General features: G+C 41.8%; 1 protein-coding gene across 2 annotated transcripts in view; it reads right to left on the bottom strand.

Moving 5' to 3' along the window:
- mgmt (O-6-methylguanine-DNA methyltransferase) overlaps positions 1–16,419 on the bottom strand; it is a 531,759-nt gene that overhangs the window by 468,310 nt on the left and 47,030 nt on the right. The window contains exons 2-3 of one of the 2 annotated variants that reach the window (XM_070875024.1): positions 5,320–5,382; positions 3,866–3,913 (exon numbers count right to left, since the gene is read on the bottom strand). In XM_070875024.1, the coding sequence (XP_070731125.1) occupies positions 3,866–3,898 (33 nt within the window). In that variant the 5' untranslated portion in view covers positions 3,899–3,913; positions 5,320–5,382. The remainder of the gene's footprint in view (positions 1–3,865; positions 3,914–5,319; positions 5,383–16,419) is intronic. The other variant, XM_070875023.1, reaches the window with a different exon arrangement.

Below are 16,419 nucleotides of genomic sequence, written 5' to 3'. Positions count from 1 at the left end.
ATTGCTTCTTTTTTTTTGAGGGTAATAAACGGGTAACAAAATTGTGAGAATAGACGATTTTGAAATGTGTGCTTCTTGAAAATACAAGTTTGATACTGGTAATGAAAAATTTGCAGCCAATCTATAAATAATTCTTTAATGTTGAAACAGTTAACATACCACAATGGTATGCAAGGGTCCCAAAGTTCGATAATCCAGATGTGGAATGCACAACTGTGAGGTAAACAGCCCAATTAAAATTGAGAAAATCCCAATTTGTTTCATGCTTTGCGTGAAATTATTGACCTGGCTGTTTGCCAATGTTGCTCTCTTTCTCACACACACACACACACAACACACACACACACACAGAGTGTACGTGAGTTTCATTTTGATCCCAAGTATTATGCAAAATACATAATAGGTCTGTCACTAAAATGCCTGAGTTTATGCAGCACATGTGCAGTTCGCGAAGCTTGTCTATTTAACGTGGACCCTTATACTGAACTGCTTTGTTGTTTTTACATCTCTATTTCAAGCTACGCTGCTTAGTTTCAGTGCTTCCCTCTTTCTGGATTTTATATAAGAGGAGAACGAAAAATAAGAGATGCCAGAATGATCAGATGGCACCAGAACCCTCTATGGTAGAGATGGGCACGGTCAGTGGCAGTCAAGGTACAATTGCCCTCAACCTGTGTGCCTCTGGCTCCTTCCAGGCTACTGCACGAGAATTCTGTAATATTAGCCAATTGTTGTGCACAGATGTGTCAAATGGATGATGCATTGTTTAGCAGGGCCAACACTTTCATTTCCTTTCACAGTCAGCGGCAACAGAGCATAGCATGGCTGCCCAATTTTGTTGCACTGTTGGATTTTATAAACCTCAAAGGGGATATTGATGGCACCCAAAAGTCATCTCGGCCCTAGGCACAATGCCATAGCTATATGAGCAGAAAGAGGTTCCACTCTATCAAAATATAGTGGGCCAGTTACAAGAAATAAATGCATCATGCAGGCAGCATTCATCATATTTGTAATTTAAGATAATCATAAGAGCCAGGTTTATCTCAAGGTGAATGCAGGTTACAAAGATGGGTCCTCGAAGACCGAGTCCATCCATTCCTGCCTTGGTTAGTGATATCCTCACACACAGAAGTAGGGCACAGATAAAGCACTGGCCAGGCAGATATTCTTATTTTTTAGCAATTCCACACTGCATCATGAAGCAACACTGGAAGAGGCCAATGCTGTATGATGATAGATAAGTGGCCCCTTAAAGTGCAACCCGACCGGGGGTCGCCAATATCATTGATTTCTGCAAACTGCAGAACTTTGCAATACAATAAGGAGAAAGATCCCAAAATAGGACGCAGGCACTGACCAGTAGGAAGGCACTGCAAAAAATGAGTGTTCCAGACATTCATTTAGCTAGGTGCCTAATATGGCCATTTAAGGAATACGCTTTAAGCAATATGGTGGTGCAAATTAGGTCCTTCATTGAAACACCTGTGAACTCATCCTTTTTTTTGGGCATGGAAGCAAATCATCCTCGTTTTGAGGGACCTCCTATGATGATGATGATTACTACCAACATCCTCTGTATTTACTATATGTTATATTTCCATGATTTCTTCTTCTTCACCTTATCATCACTATTGTTAACCTCGGATTCTGCTTTTTACATGGCTACAGAAGCCCTTTTCATTCCTACAGCAGGCCAACTATATTCCTCGTAGCTACGTGCAAACTCCTACAGACAGTCCGCTATGTGAGCAGCTGAACATGAGTAGAACATTTATACAAATCAGGAATTGCTAGGAGAAATTTCTGTGCACTAAAAGTCTGTGGGATCTCCCGCAGCATATTGTTGCCACAGTGTGATTATATATAACCAGAGACTGAGTGGTTAATTATAGGAACATGATATAACAACAGTGCAATAGAGCAGAATGTACAAAAAACAAGAACAGTGATTCATAACTACAAAGTATGATAAGAATAGTATAATAACACAGTAATGTAAACTCTATACATAGATTATTACTTTTGTCACTCCTTAAGATCACAATCACGAATCTGAACAGGGGTAAAATACATTTTTTTTAAATTTTGATTGTGCAACTCTGGAAACATGTTATGAGTTATTAATTATTTTAACAAGCAAAACTGTACTTTTTTCCCTTCTTTTTGCAAATGTTCATAATAGAATTTTGGAAGGATAGGAATTCTCAGAGAACCACTAAATAAGGAGGAATAATCCAAATACCCTCACATTCCACCATGACTGCTTCAGATGTGGTGTACACTTTTGTCTGCACCACTTCCAGTCTATCTAATTTGAAGAGAACAATCTTTAATTTACATATCACTTTTAGCATTAAAACAAATTCTCAACGTGTTTCACGGTTAAAAATGGCCACCAAGCCAAAGAATTAAATATTAGGAGGGATGACCAAAAGCTTGATTAAAGAGATGTGTTTTAAGGATAAGAGGGAGGTGGAGAGGCACAGAGGTTTAGGAAAGGTATTCCAGAGCGTTGACAGATGAAGGCATGGCCGCCAATGGTAGAGCGAAGTGAAGGAGAGATGCACAAGAGGCCAGAGTCTAAGGAACAGAGTTGTAGGGCTGTATAAGGTTACAGAGATAGGGAGGAGTGAGGCCACGAGAGGATTTAAAAAGGAGAGTGAGAATCTTAAATTGGTGGCTTTGGAGACTAGTGAGTGATTAATTTTAAAATTTGCGCAACATTACCGGTCAGTCAATTAAAAGAAAAAGCACTCATTGCAGCTTTATTCATGTGTGGTAAGCAAGCTCACCATTTATCCTGCACATCAATGTCGTCCTTCGCTCAAATAACTTACTGAAAGCACACTTGCCCATCTACACTACAGTAACTGTGATTTAAATACACATAGCCATTAATTGACAGGTACCATAGCAATTATCATAAGTCTCACAAGGATGTACTTGTTAACTGCATTTAATATACAATTAATAATCATTCATACAATTTAGCCCCCTCACAAATACTATATAATCCATAATTCACTTGCCACATGTGCTATTTACATCTTATAAGTTATATGGTGGAACCTAAAGGTCATGCAACAAGCAATATTGGGCTAAACTAGAGAAATAAAATGTGGATTCATTAAATGCAGAAATAATGGCAGATTTAATATGATTGAAATAGTAAGTTAAAACACCTTAAAAAATTAAATGGTTGTGCAACTTTATATAAAGGGTTCATAATGTTAGTTTCACTGAGCAAAAGCTATTTCATCATGTGATCTCTCTCACTCTCCATTCTTTTATGCATTAATAGAAAAGACAGTGTCCTTTAGGACAGTGACCTGATTCTGTTTAAATGATTTTGATGCATGAGTGCATCAAGGTATCTCACCTCTGTTGCTACATAAGCAGAAAAGTAACAGTTCTCCCTTCCTCATCACTATCCCAGTACAGCTTAGGTTAGCTAATATCTAAAAAGTACAGTACCTGAGTGACTTGATTTCTGCTTGACCATGGAAGAAGGTGTTATTCTACTGTGAACTCTAATTATTTTTGTTGTTTTGCTATTTTTGGTAGGTGGGGGTGGGTGAGAAGCAGTAAAACTCAACATATGGAAGAATAGTGCTTCATCTTATTAATCTCTATTCAACAGAAGATAGATTTGTGATGGGGAAAGGTCCACTGATGCCTGTTACCAGCCATGACAGCGCTACAGAGATTTACACTGCAGCATCAATCTTGTCAACTAGATACCAAACAGTGACTGCTGGACACTGGGGAAAAGCACAATACTGCTATATATGTGAACTCATTTGTAATGTTGTTGCTTTTTTGATTCATACTTGTATGTCAGGATATTTTCATTGGAACTCACTTTTTGATGAAGTCTCGCTGCCATGTTAGCCATGTGAAGCAGTTTCTGCTGTAAAAGTAGAAAGCAGAAGCCTGTTAGTAACAGATAAGAGATGCAGCATGCACCTTTATAAGCAGTTGAGAACTAGCCTGTCAGTTGTACTATTTATTTCACATATGATAGTGATTTGGGTTGTGATTACACAAATTGGCCATTATGACTCTTAATGTTTAAGTGTGAATTGCCTGAACAGAAAAGGGAACTGGTTACGAGCAAACAGGAATCTATGGGCTCCTCAGGTCAACTATCATCTGTAATGAGTTGCAAGCAACAGATGAGATGAGAAGAGTTGCTGTTATCATGCAGTCCAAACAACTTTGATTCTCAGAAAAAGCATATTAGTAACAGCCCAAAACCCAGTATAGGTTACTGACAAACATCTGAGACTAGGCTTCTCCGGCTGCAATAAACCACTTTAAACTGCAGTGAACTTTCTTTCTAATTTCAATCCTCGGTCTAATTAGTCATTAAAAGGCTTCAATACAAAAGAATCAATAAAGCGATTATTCATATAACTTAAAAGAATTTGTCATTTTAAACCAGTCAATGTCAGTATCTCATATATTTAGAGACCTCTACAACGTAACACAAATATAAATTTAAGAAACCTTGCACCATACATGTAAAGGAAACAAAATCAGTAACTATAGCATCTGTAATGGTTTTATTCGGACCAATATTAGCAATTTCATGACACAATTTTTGGGGGATATATTTCAATCGCCTGCACCTTCCCAAATCTTTCATTGTCCAAGAAAAACATTTTTCTGGAAATATGTTTTTTCAGATTTCAGCATAATTTTTTTTTACAATTAATGAAAACATTTGCAAACTGCTGCTTTCCCTCTACAAAACACAATATAATTACTGTATCACAAAAAAACATGTATTTGTTTTGCAAATAAAAAACAGTAAAAGTGAAAGAACAGTTTTACAGTTTCAGCATAGAATTGTTTGAAACAAGCCAAAGCTCATGCCTCAGTAGCACTGTGGCATTCACCTTGTAATTTCAAATAAACACTTATCGTGTTACTGATTAAGGGCATTGTAAACTACATCTTTGTGTAAAATTGTATTAAAAAAACGTACATTAAATTTTTGTAAAATGAAAAATTGGAAACCACTGAGTCAATCTGTTTTAATTGGGTTCCTATGGAATTGCCATACAACTACATTTTTCAATATACAGTCCCAAAGGTCCCATGCACACTTGTAAAATATAGTTCAAATAGCCTGAATTGTTTTTACATTGGACCATTCACAGGCAGATCAATTACTCCATATACCAGCTTAACTATTAGTGGCAGGAGATGTTACCATACCAAATCATAATCTTTAACTGATCTATGTCACATTCATTCACTAGGGAAATATCGCACTTAAGACACATACTATAAATGTCTGTTTAAAGCTACCTTCAAATTCTATGATTTTCCTATCCCAATACAGTTAGCCTTAGTCTTGTCTAAGAATCATTCCTGTGAGAGAAAAGAAATCAAACCCTAATACTTTCCAAGCCATTTCGCTTCTCATATCGATTTCAAGGATAAACAGAATCAATCATTAATAATTACATTAAGAGATGACCTGCAGGTTAATCATATTCCCTGTGACTCCTACTATGGAATTAACAACAGACCTCCTAGGCTATGTTACCAATTGCTGAGAAACAATTTTTGATAATTGTCAGGAATTGATGCTCACAATTTGATTTAAAAACAGCAAGTTTAGGGGATTTACAGTTACCGTAACATATAATGTAATCTTAGCAACATGTAATTTCAGTCCACTTTACAGAAGTTTTACTGTAAGTTCTATAATTAGTGCATATTACTCATTAGAAAGAAACAAAATGATACTTTCAGCTGGGTGTAGTATACGTCAGCGGTGAAATTTATTTTGGAAGGATATACTAAACCAGCATCTGGCAGTACAGACATGTTGATTCTCCTTAGAACTTTTCAGTTGTCATATTTGACTGTTGTCATTTTATTGTTGTTCAAAAAACTACAAAAACATACTGATTACTATAAAATTTGTAATGCAATTGATTGCTATACAAATCAACCTGTGTGTATAGTCTAAAAAAGTAACATAGGTTCTACAACTCATTGTTTGATCCTTTCCACATACTGTGTGTATGAGGTACAATGTGTGAGAGTTAGGTACACTATCCAGTATTTTCTATCAATTCAGCCACATTTCTTTTCTACAAATAGTTTTTTTCAACTGCAGCAGATGGAATTTGCTGAAATTCTAAAATAGGTTTTATTTTTGACTGCAAAAGTATATATTAGCATTCAACATTTGTACTACAGGTATTTATATGCCTGTTACCAAAACATACCAATCAAAAAAACTGCTTATTTGTAACATAATGGGCTCAATTTTTCCCAAAGCATTTTTTTGGCGTACTTGAAGAGGTACGTTCTCCCGCCCCTAGCCCTGGCTGAAGGGCTTACCTGTGCGTTCTCTCGCCCCTAGCCCTGGCCGAAGGGCTTGCCGTTGCGTTCACCTGCCGGTGCATTCTCTGAGTTCTCCTGCCTGCCGGTGAGTTTTCCCGCCCCTATCCCCGGCCGAGTGGCCTCCGGCACCGGCCAGCCCGGCCCACTGAATTTCCCGGCCGAGTATGAAGGTAGGACTTAAGTTTTACTTTTATTTATTTATTTATGTATTTATTAATTATTTATTATTGATGGTTTTTATGCTTCATGAATGTTGTTGAGAAGCTGTTTAGTGCTTTGCAAGGTTGTTCTGTGCCACCCCACCCCCCCAATCTCTGGCTACCTAACTCTCCAAAAGGGTTGTCTGTGCGGCCACATATGCTGGCCTAAGTTAGTGTGGAGCAACTATTAGCTGTCCAAACTGGCTTAAATGGCCCAAAACAGGTGTAGGTGGCTGGTAACGCCCCCTTTTGAAAAAAATCTAAACTAAAAAAATCCTAACTAACTCGCTTACACTGCCGCAAATTAAATGTGCAGAATGGGAATTTTTAAGATACTCCAGAAAACTCAAGTTGCTCCAAAAAAAAAAAGAGTAACTCCTGGGCAGATTTGAGCAGTCACTGCAAAAGTTCAGAGAACTGTTCCAAACATGTAGCAATAATGGCGTATCTGCTTCAACTCACTTGGAGTGTGTGTCTCTACACTGCATCATGTCGGACAGATAGCACCAAAGAGATTTTTTTTTAAATCACTCTGCATTAGATATTTAAACAATTTTCTGGAAATATAATATTTGACTGACTATGTAACTCAATTTTATCAATTTTGATCTTTAGTCATGACATAAAACTATATTCTAGTTTTAGCCAAAAATCTCAAATGATCAGTCTTAAGCACTACCACCAGCAATTCAAGATAACTCAATGCCCTTCAGACACAACTCAAAGTAAAAGTATTGAATCCCACCAAATAAGCACCCTAAACCAACGATAGATCAAATATATCTCTAAATATCAAATAAAACTAGAATTCTAAAAAAAACAAATTTGCACAAATCATTTTCAGTATTGGCATACTTGTCTATATCATTTTAAATACTTGTGGCATTATATCTTAATAAGGCACTATGATTCAGAAATTCGATTGGCCCTTTTCTAAAATCATAGCAGATTAGGTTGATGTACAATAGAAATGCCCGAGATTATCTATCGACCTTAAGAAGCCAAGAATTATTTGCTAAATATTGCTAAAATTTTGAAGCTTTGCAAGAAATGCATAATAGAACTTCTATGTGTCTATGAATGTGTTTCAAAAAGGCAGTTAATCAGACCCAGTATTGACTAAATTAGGAGTGCAATAGACCACCAACAAAACAGAATTTTTTCAGAAAGGAAAAAATTGGAGAAAACTTTTACAGCAAATGAACCGAAGGCCGAAAAATCTGACTGTTTCCCCTTCCAGAGAAATGTATGTCTGCTGTCCAGTAACAGGAGCAGCTCTAGTGGCTGATTCAAAAAAATTCTCTACTTGAACCATTTCACTCCCCTGGCTGAAAAAAATTAAAATGCTTCAACGTTTACACATTAATTCAATTAAAGAGAAAGTAGAAACAGGTTAATATTCTCAGACGAAAAGTTATCGTCCTGAAATGTAAGCCCGACCTTCCTCTCTCCACAGATGCTACCTGACCTATTGAGTGTTTCCAGCATTTACTGTTTTAATTTTATTTTTATCAGATTCTGCAGTATTTTCTTTTCAATAATGTCCATGTTCTTTGAAGTACAAAAATATAAGAATCTATTTAATTCAGAAATAATCTAACTATGCGAGAAGATCTCCCGTGATATTGCACAGATAGTCCAGGACTAGCTTCCGATGTTTCTCTCTCTTAGGCAGTCCCTCGGAGTCGAGGATGACTTGCTTCCACACTAAAAATGAGTTCTCAGGTGACTGAAGAGTCCAGTGCGGGACCTACAGTCTCTGTCACAGTGGGGGGTAGATGGTGGTTGATGAGGGACTTGACGTTCCAGGTCCCAAACTTGATTTTGAAGGGTGGAAGATGCCTGTGCATGAGTTCTTTTAACGTGAGGTGGCCGTTGCACACCAGTTACCACACGGGCTTGGCAGAGGAGGCAGACAAAAAGCAGGAAACTATAGACCAGTGAGCCTAACATCTGTGGTTGGGAAAATGTTGGAGTCCATTATTAAAGAAGCAGCAGCAGGACATTTGGAAAAGCAAAATTCGGTCAGACAGAGTCAGCATGGATTTATGAAGAGGAAGTCATGTTTGACAAATTTGCTGGAATTCTTTGAGGATGTAACGAACAAGGTGGATAAAGGCGAACCAGTAGAGGTGGTGTATTTGAACTTCCAGAAGGCATTTGACAAGATGCCACATAAAAGGTTACTGCACAAGTTAAAAGTTCACGGGGTTGGGGGTAATATATTAGCATGGATAGAGGATTGGCTAACTAACAGAAAACAGAGAGCTGGGATAAATGGTTCATTCTCTGGTTGGCAACTAGTAACTAGTGGGGTGCTGCAGGGATCAGTGCTGCAATCCCAACTATTTACAATCTATATTACCGACTTGGAAGAAGGGACTGAGTGTAACGTAGCCAAGTTTGCTGACGATACAAAGATGGGAGGAAAAGCAATGTGTGAGGAGGACACAAAAATCTGCAAAAGGACATAGACAGGCTAAGTGAGTGTGCAAAAATTTGGCAGATTGAGTATAAATGTTGGAAAGTGTGAGGTCATGCACTTTGGCAGAAAAATATCAAAGAGCAAGTTATTATTTAAATGGAGAAAGATTGCAAAGTGCTGCAAGTACAGCAGGACCTGGGGGTACTTGTGCATGAAACACAAAAGGATAGTATGCAGGTACAGCAGGTGATCAAGAAGGCCAATGGAATCTTGGTCTTTATTGCAAAGGGGATGGAGTATAAAAGCAGGGAAGTCTTGCTACAGCTATGCAGGGTATTGGTGAGGCCACACTTGGAATACTGCGTGCAGTTTTGGTTTCCATATTTACAAAAGAATATACTTGCTTTGGAGGCAGTTCAGAGACGGTTCACTTGGTTGATTCCAGAGATGAGGGGGTTGACTTATGAGGAAATGTTGAGTAGGTTGGGCCTCTACTCACTGGAATTCAGAAGAATGAGAGGTGATCTTATCGATACGTATAAGATTATGAGGGGGCTTGACAAGGTGGATGCTGAATGTTTCCACTGATGGGGGAGACTAGAACTAGAGGGAATGATCTTAGAATAAGGGGCCACCCACAAAACTGAGATGAGGAGAAATTTATTCTCTCAGAGGGTTATAAATCTGTGGAAGCTGGGACATTGAATAAATTTAAGACAGAAGTAGACAGTTTCTTCAACGATAAGGGGATAAGGGGTTATGGGGAGCGGGCAGGGAAATGGAGCTGAGTCCATGATCAGATCAGCCACGATCTTATTGAATGGCGGAGCAGGCTCGAGGGGCCGTATGGTCTAATCCTGTTCCTATTTCTTATGTTCTTATGTCTTGGTCCAATGACAAGGGGATCCAAGACAACTGGAGACCAGGCTTAGTGTCTGTCATCTGCAAACTTGGAGATATTACCTTCAATTCCTTCATCTAAATCATTAATGTATATTGTAAATAGCTGGGGTCCCAGCACTGAACCTTGCGGCACCCCACTAGTCACTGCCTGCTCTTCTGCACCCCTGATGTTTACTGCTGTCATAACAGCAGCTCACCGACCTCTGGCAATCTCCAGCGACCTCTGACATCCCCCGGCGACCTCCGACATCGGCGTCCTCGGGTGACAGTGTGAGCTGTGAGGAGGATGCTAAGAGACTGCAGGGTGACTTGGACAGGTTAGGTGAATGGGCAAATGCATGGCAGATGCAGTATAATGTGGATAAATGTGAGGTTATCCACTTTCGTGGCAAAAACAGGAAGGCAGATTATGATCTGAGTGGTAGAAGGGGAGGTACAAAGAGATCTGGGTGTCATGTTACATCAGTCACTGAATGGCCTCCTCCTGCACCTATTTTCTACGTTTCTATGTTTCTACACCCCCCCAAATGTGATCTGATTGGAACACCTCCAGCGACGGCAGATGGGCCTCTGCTCCACGACAGAGTCTGGGCATCCTCGACGATGGCTGGACCTCCCTTGGCGACAGACGATCAGGTCCCCCTCTCCCACGTCGGCAACTGGCCTCCTCTCCTCCTTCAGCGACGACTGGAGCTCTCCTTCCCCACTGGCGACCTGGTCTCTTCTCCACCTCCAATACGTGGTGAGTTCCATGGCTGTGACCCCCTGCCCTCCCACTCTGAACCTCAGTGGGCCACTAACCCTCCCAATGCCTGCCTCCAAACAGGCCTCGGACCACCTACCACCAAGAGAGCTACCAGCGTCGAGCCTGCGGCCAACATCTTTCTGTAGGCGACTAGGCCCATATAGCAGTGCCTGGTCCCCTGTCGTCTTGGGCCCCCTTGCCACTGGATCATGTCCTCGCTCATCGAAGCCCGTGTAGTAGCCGATGTGCAACGGCCACCCCACGTTAAAAGAACTCACGCGCAGGCATCATCCACTCCATTAACATGAAGTTTGGGACCTGGAATGTCAGGACCCTCATGGACAACCCGAACAGCAACAGGCCAGAATGCCGCACCGCCATAGTTGCCCGGGAACTTAGACGCTTTGATATCGACATCGCCGCCCTAAGGCCCAGCGGGCAGGGGAAGGCCAGCTCAAGGAACAAGATGGAGGTTACACCTTCTTCTGGAAAGGGAAACCAGAGGAAGAACGGCGCCTCCACGAAGTCAGCTTCGCTATCAAACACGAGCTGGTTGACCATCTCAAAGACTCCCCCTATGGGGCTAACAAATGCCTCATGACTCTTCGACTCACCCTATCCCGGAACCAGTGCATCACAGTCATCAGTGCGTATGCCCCAGCACTCGATGCAACTGATGAGGCTAAAGAGGGTTTTTACACCAACTCGAAAAATCCCTGTCCTGCGTCCCTGCGGGCGACAAACTGATCCTCCTCGGTGACTTCAACGTCAGGGACACAGACATCTGGGGGGGGCGTGATTGGCAGAGAGGGGGTAGGGAACACCAACTGCAGTGGGTACCCTACTCCTGACAAAAGGTCTAGAGTATGAATTTGTCATCATCAACATCTTGTTCCGCCCGAGGGACAAATACAAGGCATCGTGGCAACACTCTTGCTCCAAGCACTGGCACCTGCTTGACTATGTCATTGTCCGAGCCAGGGATCTCAAGCATGTACGCATCACACATGCCATAACAGGAGCCGATGACTGCTGAACGGACCACCGCCTAATCTGATCCATCATTGACATCAACATAGCCCCAAAGCGGAGGGGACAGCAGAAGCAGTGCCGCAAAAAAAGTCAATGCCAGAGCACTTAAGAACCCAGCTAAGAGAGCCCTATATAGCCAGCATCTCACAGCTAACCTGGCGACACTCGGTGACCCTGAGATGCAGAATGCCCACAGCGCTTGGTCTGTCCTCCAGGCCTCCATAACCAGTGCCTGCAAAGAGACGCTTGGTTACTCAACCAAGAAACACCAGGACTGGTTTAATGAGAATGATCAGGAGATCCAAGAGCTAATAGATCGCAAGCGCAGGGCATTTCTGAGCCTTAAACAACAATCCAACGCGGGAGCAGCAAAGCAGCATTACAGACGGTGCAAGGCTGAGGTCCAACAAAAAACCCACGACCTAAAGGACAGGTGGTGGATGGAGAAAGCACAGGAGATACAGCAGCTGACTGACAACCATGACGTGCGAGGATTCTTCATTCAGTCAAGGCCACCTACGGTCCAAACACCCAAGGTCCCACCTCACTGCTGGCCAAGAACAGGGAAACACTCATCAAGGACACTGGAGCAGTCAGGGCCCACTGGAAGGAGCACTTCGAAGATCTCCTCAATCGAGACTCTGCCTTTGACTCGAGTGTTCTCGGCGCCATTCTGCAGCATGCCACCCGCCACCACCTCAGTGAGACCCCAACACTGCAGGAGGTAGAAAAAGCCGTAAGACAACTAAAAACAACAAGGCTACGGGTGCGGACAAAATCCCTGCTGAGGCATTGAAGTATGACGGAGAGGCACTGCTGGCACGAATACACGACCTAATCTTTCTCAACTGGAGGGAGGAGAGCATGCTGGGGGATCTCAGAGATGCAGTAATCGTGACCATCTTTAAAAAAGGGGACGTGCGAGGCAACTACAGAGGAATCTCCCTGCTTTCAGCCACGGGGAAAGTCATCGCTAGAGTCTTCCTCAACCGTCTTCTTCCCCTGGCCGAGGAGCTCCTCCCAGAGTCGCAGTGCGGATTTCGTCCCCAACGGGGCACAACAGACATGATTTTTGTAGCGCGACAGCTACAGGAAAAATGCAGGGAACAGCGCCAGCCCTTGTACATGGCCTTCTTCGACCTTACAAAGACCTTTGACACTATCAAACGCGAGGATCTATAGAGCGTTCTCCTCCGTTTAGGATGCCCCCAAAAGTTCATCTCCATCCTCCGCCTGCTCCACGATGACATGCAGGACGTGATCCTTACCAATGGATCCATTATAGACCCAATCCACGTCTGGACCGGGGTCAAACAGGGCTGCGTCATCGCCCCACCCCTCTTCTCAATCTTTCTCGCTGCCATGCCCCACCTCACAGTTAACACGCTCCCTGCTGGAGTGGAACTAAACTACAGAACCAGTGGGAACCTGCACAACCTGCACCGTCTCCAGGCCAGGTCTAAGACCACCCCAACCTCTGTCGTCGAGCTACAGTATGCAGACGACGCCTGCGTCTGCACACATAGAGGCTGAACTCCAGAACATAGTCGACGTATTTACTGAGGCGTACGGAAGCACGGGCCTTACGCTAAACATCCGTAAGACAAAGGTCCTCCACCAGCCTCACCGCACAGCACTGCCCCCCAGTCATCAAGATCCACGGCGCGGCCCTGGACACCGTGGATCATTTCCCATATCTCGGGAGCCTCCCATCAACAAGAGCAGGCATTGACGACGCGATCCAACATCGCCTCCAGTGCGCCAGTGCAGCTTTCGGCCACTTGAGGAAAAGAGTGTTTGAAGATCAGGCCCTCAAAACTGCAACCAAACTCATGGTCTACAGGACTGTAGTAATACCTGCCCTCCTGTATGGCTCAGAGACATAGACCATGTACAGCAGATACCTAAAGTTGCTGGAGAAATATCACCAACAATGTCTCCGCGAGATCCTACAAATCCCCTGGGAGGACAGGCGCACCAACATCAGCGTCCTCAGGCTAACATCCCCAGCGTTGAAGCACTGATCACATTCGATCAGCTTCGCTGGGCAGGCCACATAGTTCGCATGCCAGACACAAGACTCCCAAAGCAAGTGCTCTACTCGGAGCTCCTTCACGGCAAATGAGCAAAAGCTGGGCAGCGGAAACGCTACAAAGCCTCAAAGCCTCCCTGATAAAGTGTGACATCCCCACCGATACCTGGGAGTCCCTGGCCCAAGACCGCCCTAAATGGAGGAAGTGCATCCGAGAGGGCACTGAGCACCTCAAGTCTCAATGCCGAGAACATGCAGAAATCAAGCGCAGGAAGCGGAAAGAGTGCGCGGCAAACCAGTCCCAACCACCCCTTCCCTCAACGACTGTCTGTCCCACCTGTGACAGCGTCTGTTGCTCTCGTATTGAACTGTTCAGCCACCAAAGAACTCACTTCAGGAGTGGAAGCAAGTCTTCCTTGATTCCGAGGGACTGCCTAGGATGATGATCACCCTTGCTGTAATAGCGACTTCTTTTGTGTCCTGCAATTTTATCAGTGTTACAATATATTTTGGACTTGAATTAAGATGGAACAGGGCTGACAAATGCTTGTGTGAGGAAATTATTTGAACAATTTGATTAGTTGGGTTTTTGGTACTGACTGGTTCATGAATGGTCGATTTTGTTTTCAAAAAAAGAACTTGTTGCTCAGTTTTCTTCACGCTAGTCAGTTCCCATTGCTGTTTTTCCATTCGCTCACATTTAATCAATTGGTTATTTTGATTGGTAAACTGGTTATATGAGCCAATCATTTTTCTTTGTCCTACCATTCTGAGGCCAGACTTTCCTGTGTAATGCTTTTGAAACGTGATTGATGCCATAATCTACATTTATTCATAGCTTCCTCTGAATATTTTGAAATTTGATATATGCTTAGTTTTCATATTACTTCAACTGAATTGTTCATTAACAATGTTACAAGCTAAACAAACATTTTGACTCACAAAATAATGGGCCAGATTTTACTCTCAGCAGCGAACGAACGGCATCGTAATACTTGCACTTGCCCACAGACTTTCGACGGGATTTTTGTATTGGAACTTACTGTAATTGGAAAGCTATTTTGTTAAGCGCCCTCTACAGAGAATCTGCGAATTGTGTGAACAGGTCAAGCAATTGAATATCTCCTCAACCAATCAGATTGAAGAAACGTTTATGAGCAACGCAGTCTGAACCAGGAAGTTTAAGTTTGAATATTCAATGTCAAATCGGGTATAGAAAAAGTGAAATAAAAGGAGGCAAAGAAAGATTGGATTGAGAGAGAGAGATAAAAGAAAGAAAAAGTAAAAAAATATATTTTTTATTTTAATTTTTAATTTTTTTTTAAATCATCAATAATTAAAATCTGAAGGATTGAGACTCTACACATGTAAAAGTAAATTTCCAGTGCCAGAAATGTGATTTGGCAATAATTAAGACTTAGCACGCCGTTAAAAATGTATTTACAATGAAATGGACAAGCCATAACTTTTCCTGGCAAGTTTAGTGGGTATATATCACACAAGTGCAACAACTTCATGCTGTTCTATATATTTAAATGCCAAATCTCTGCCTGAGATACCGGTATAGTGCAACATCTGGAGGAGCCTATATGTACCTGATTGACATTGAATTAAATATTCTAACATACACTTTCTGGTTCAGACTCTGCGTTGATCATTAACAATTCTTCAATTTGATTTGTTAAGGAGATACACAGTTGCTTCCCTGTTCACAAAGTCCCAAGGCAACTCAGACAGCAACTTCCTGATTTCTATGTTTAATTGCACATGCGCGATCACCGGAAGTTGCTGTCCGATTTACACTTAATAGCTGTAAGCACGGATAGCCTCACCATTATTTTTACCGCAAAATCTAGCCCCTGCCATAAAGTTCGGTGTACAAGTTGACATTTGAGTAAAAGCCCTTAAAATTAAATTAACAAATGTCATCACCATAATCCTGATATATAACATGAATGGCTTATATGCCACTTTTTAGAGCACATGTTGCTTTCATTATGGAACATTCAAAGTGCAAAGGATAGAAATGAAATTTGTCATTCCAGTGACTACATGTCAAAAAAGTACTTCTTTGGCTGTAAAGCGTTTTGGGACGTCCGGTAGTTGTGAAAGGCACTATATAAATGCAAGTCTTTCTTTCTATTACACAATAAATACAGACTTGCAGTGATAAAGAAGAATGTGATTACTGGTGATATTATTTTCAGCATAACTATATTTCCACTGAAAATAAAGATCAGAAAAGATTAAATATATTTTAAGCGTGATTGCTAAATAGTTTTTTTTTAAATATGAGCATTCCCAGCAAACTTATCTAGCAAATGAGCCAAAATAAAAGCAGACCCACTTTTGATCTTCAATCTATGATGAATGATCTGATCCTCGTAAGGGGTATTTTAATTTGGTTCAGAGCTCCTTAGTTAGGAAGGGAGAAATTATTGGCCTGAGTTTCCGGATTGCTATCCAGCGACCCCAACTGGAAATGCATGTACGTGGATGTCAGATGAGAATAGTGTCTGCTTTGACTGTGATGCACTCTGTGATTAAAAATCCAGCCAACACTAATTTTCAAGGTTCATGAAAGAAGAGTAAGCACTTAGGCAAGGTACCAGTGGGTGCTTGGCACTTGTGATCCAAATCACAGCAAGGAGTCAACACATTCGAGAGAATCATAGAATCACAGAATGTTGCAGAAATAGGGTTTTGGCCAGGC

Source organism: Pristiophorus japonicus, chromosome 3, assembly GCF_044704955.1.
Source record: "Pristiophorus japonicus isolate sPriJap1 chromosome 3, sPriJap1.hap1, whole genome shotgun sequence".
Classification (NCBI taxonomy): domain Eukaryota; kingdom Metazoa; phylum Chordata; class Chondrichthyes; family Pristiophoridae; genus Pristiophorus; species Pristiophorus japonicus.
Note: the sequence above shows the minus strand (reverse complement) of the source record. Positions and strands in the feature narration are given on the sequence as shown.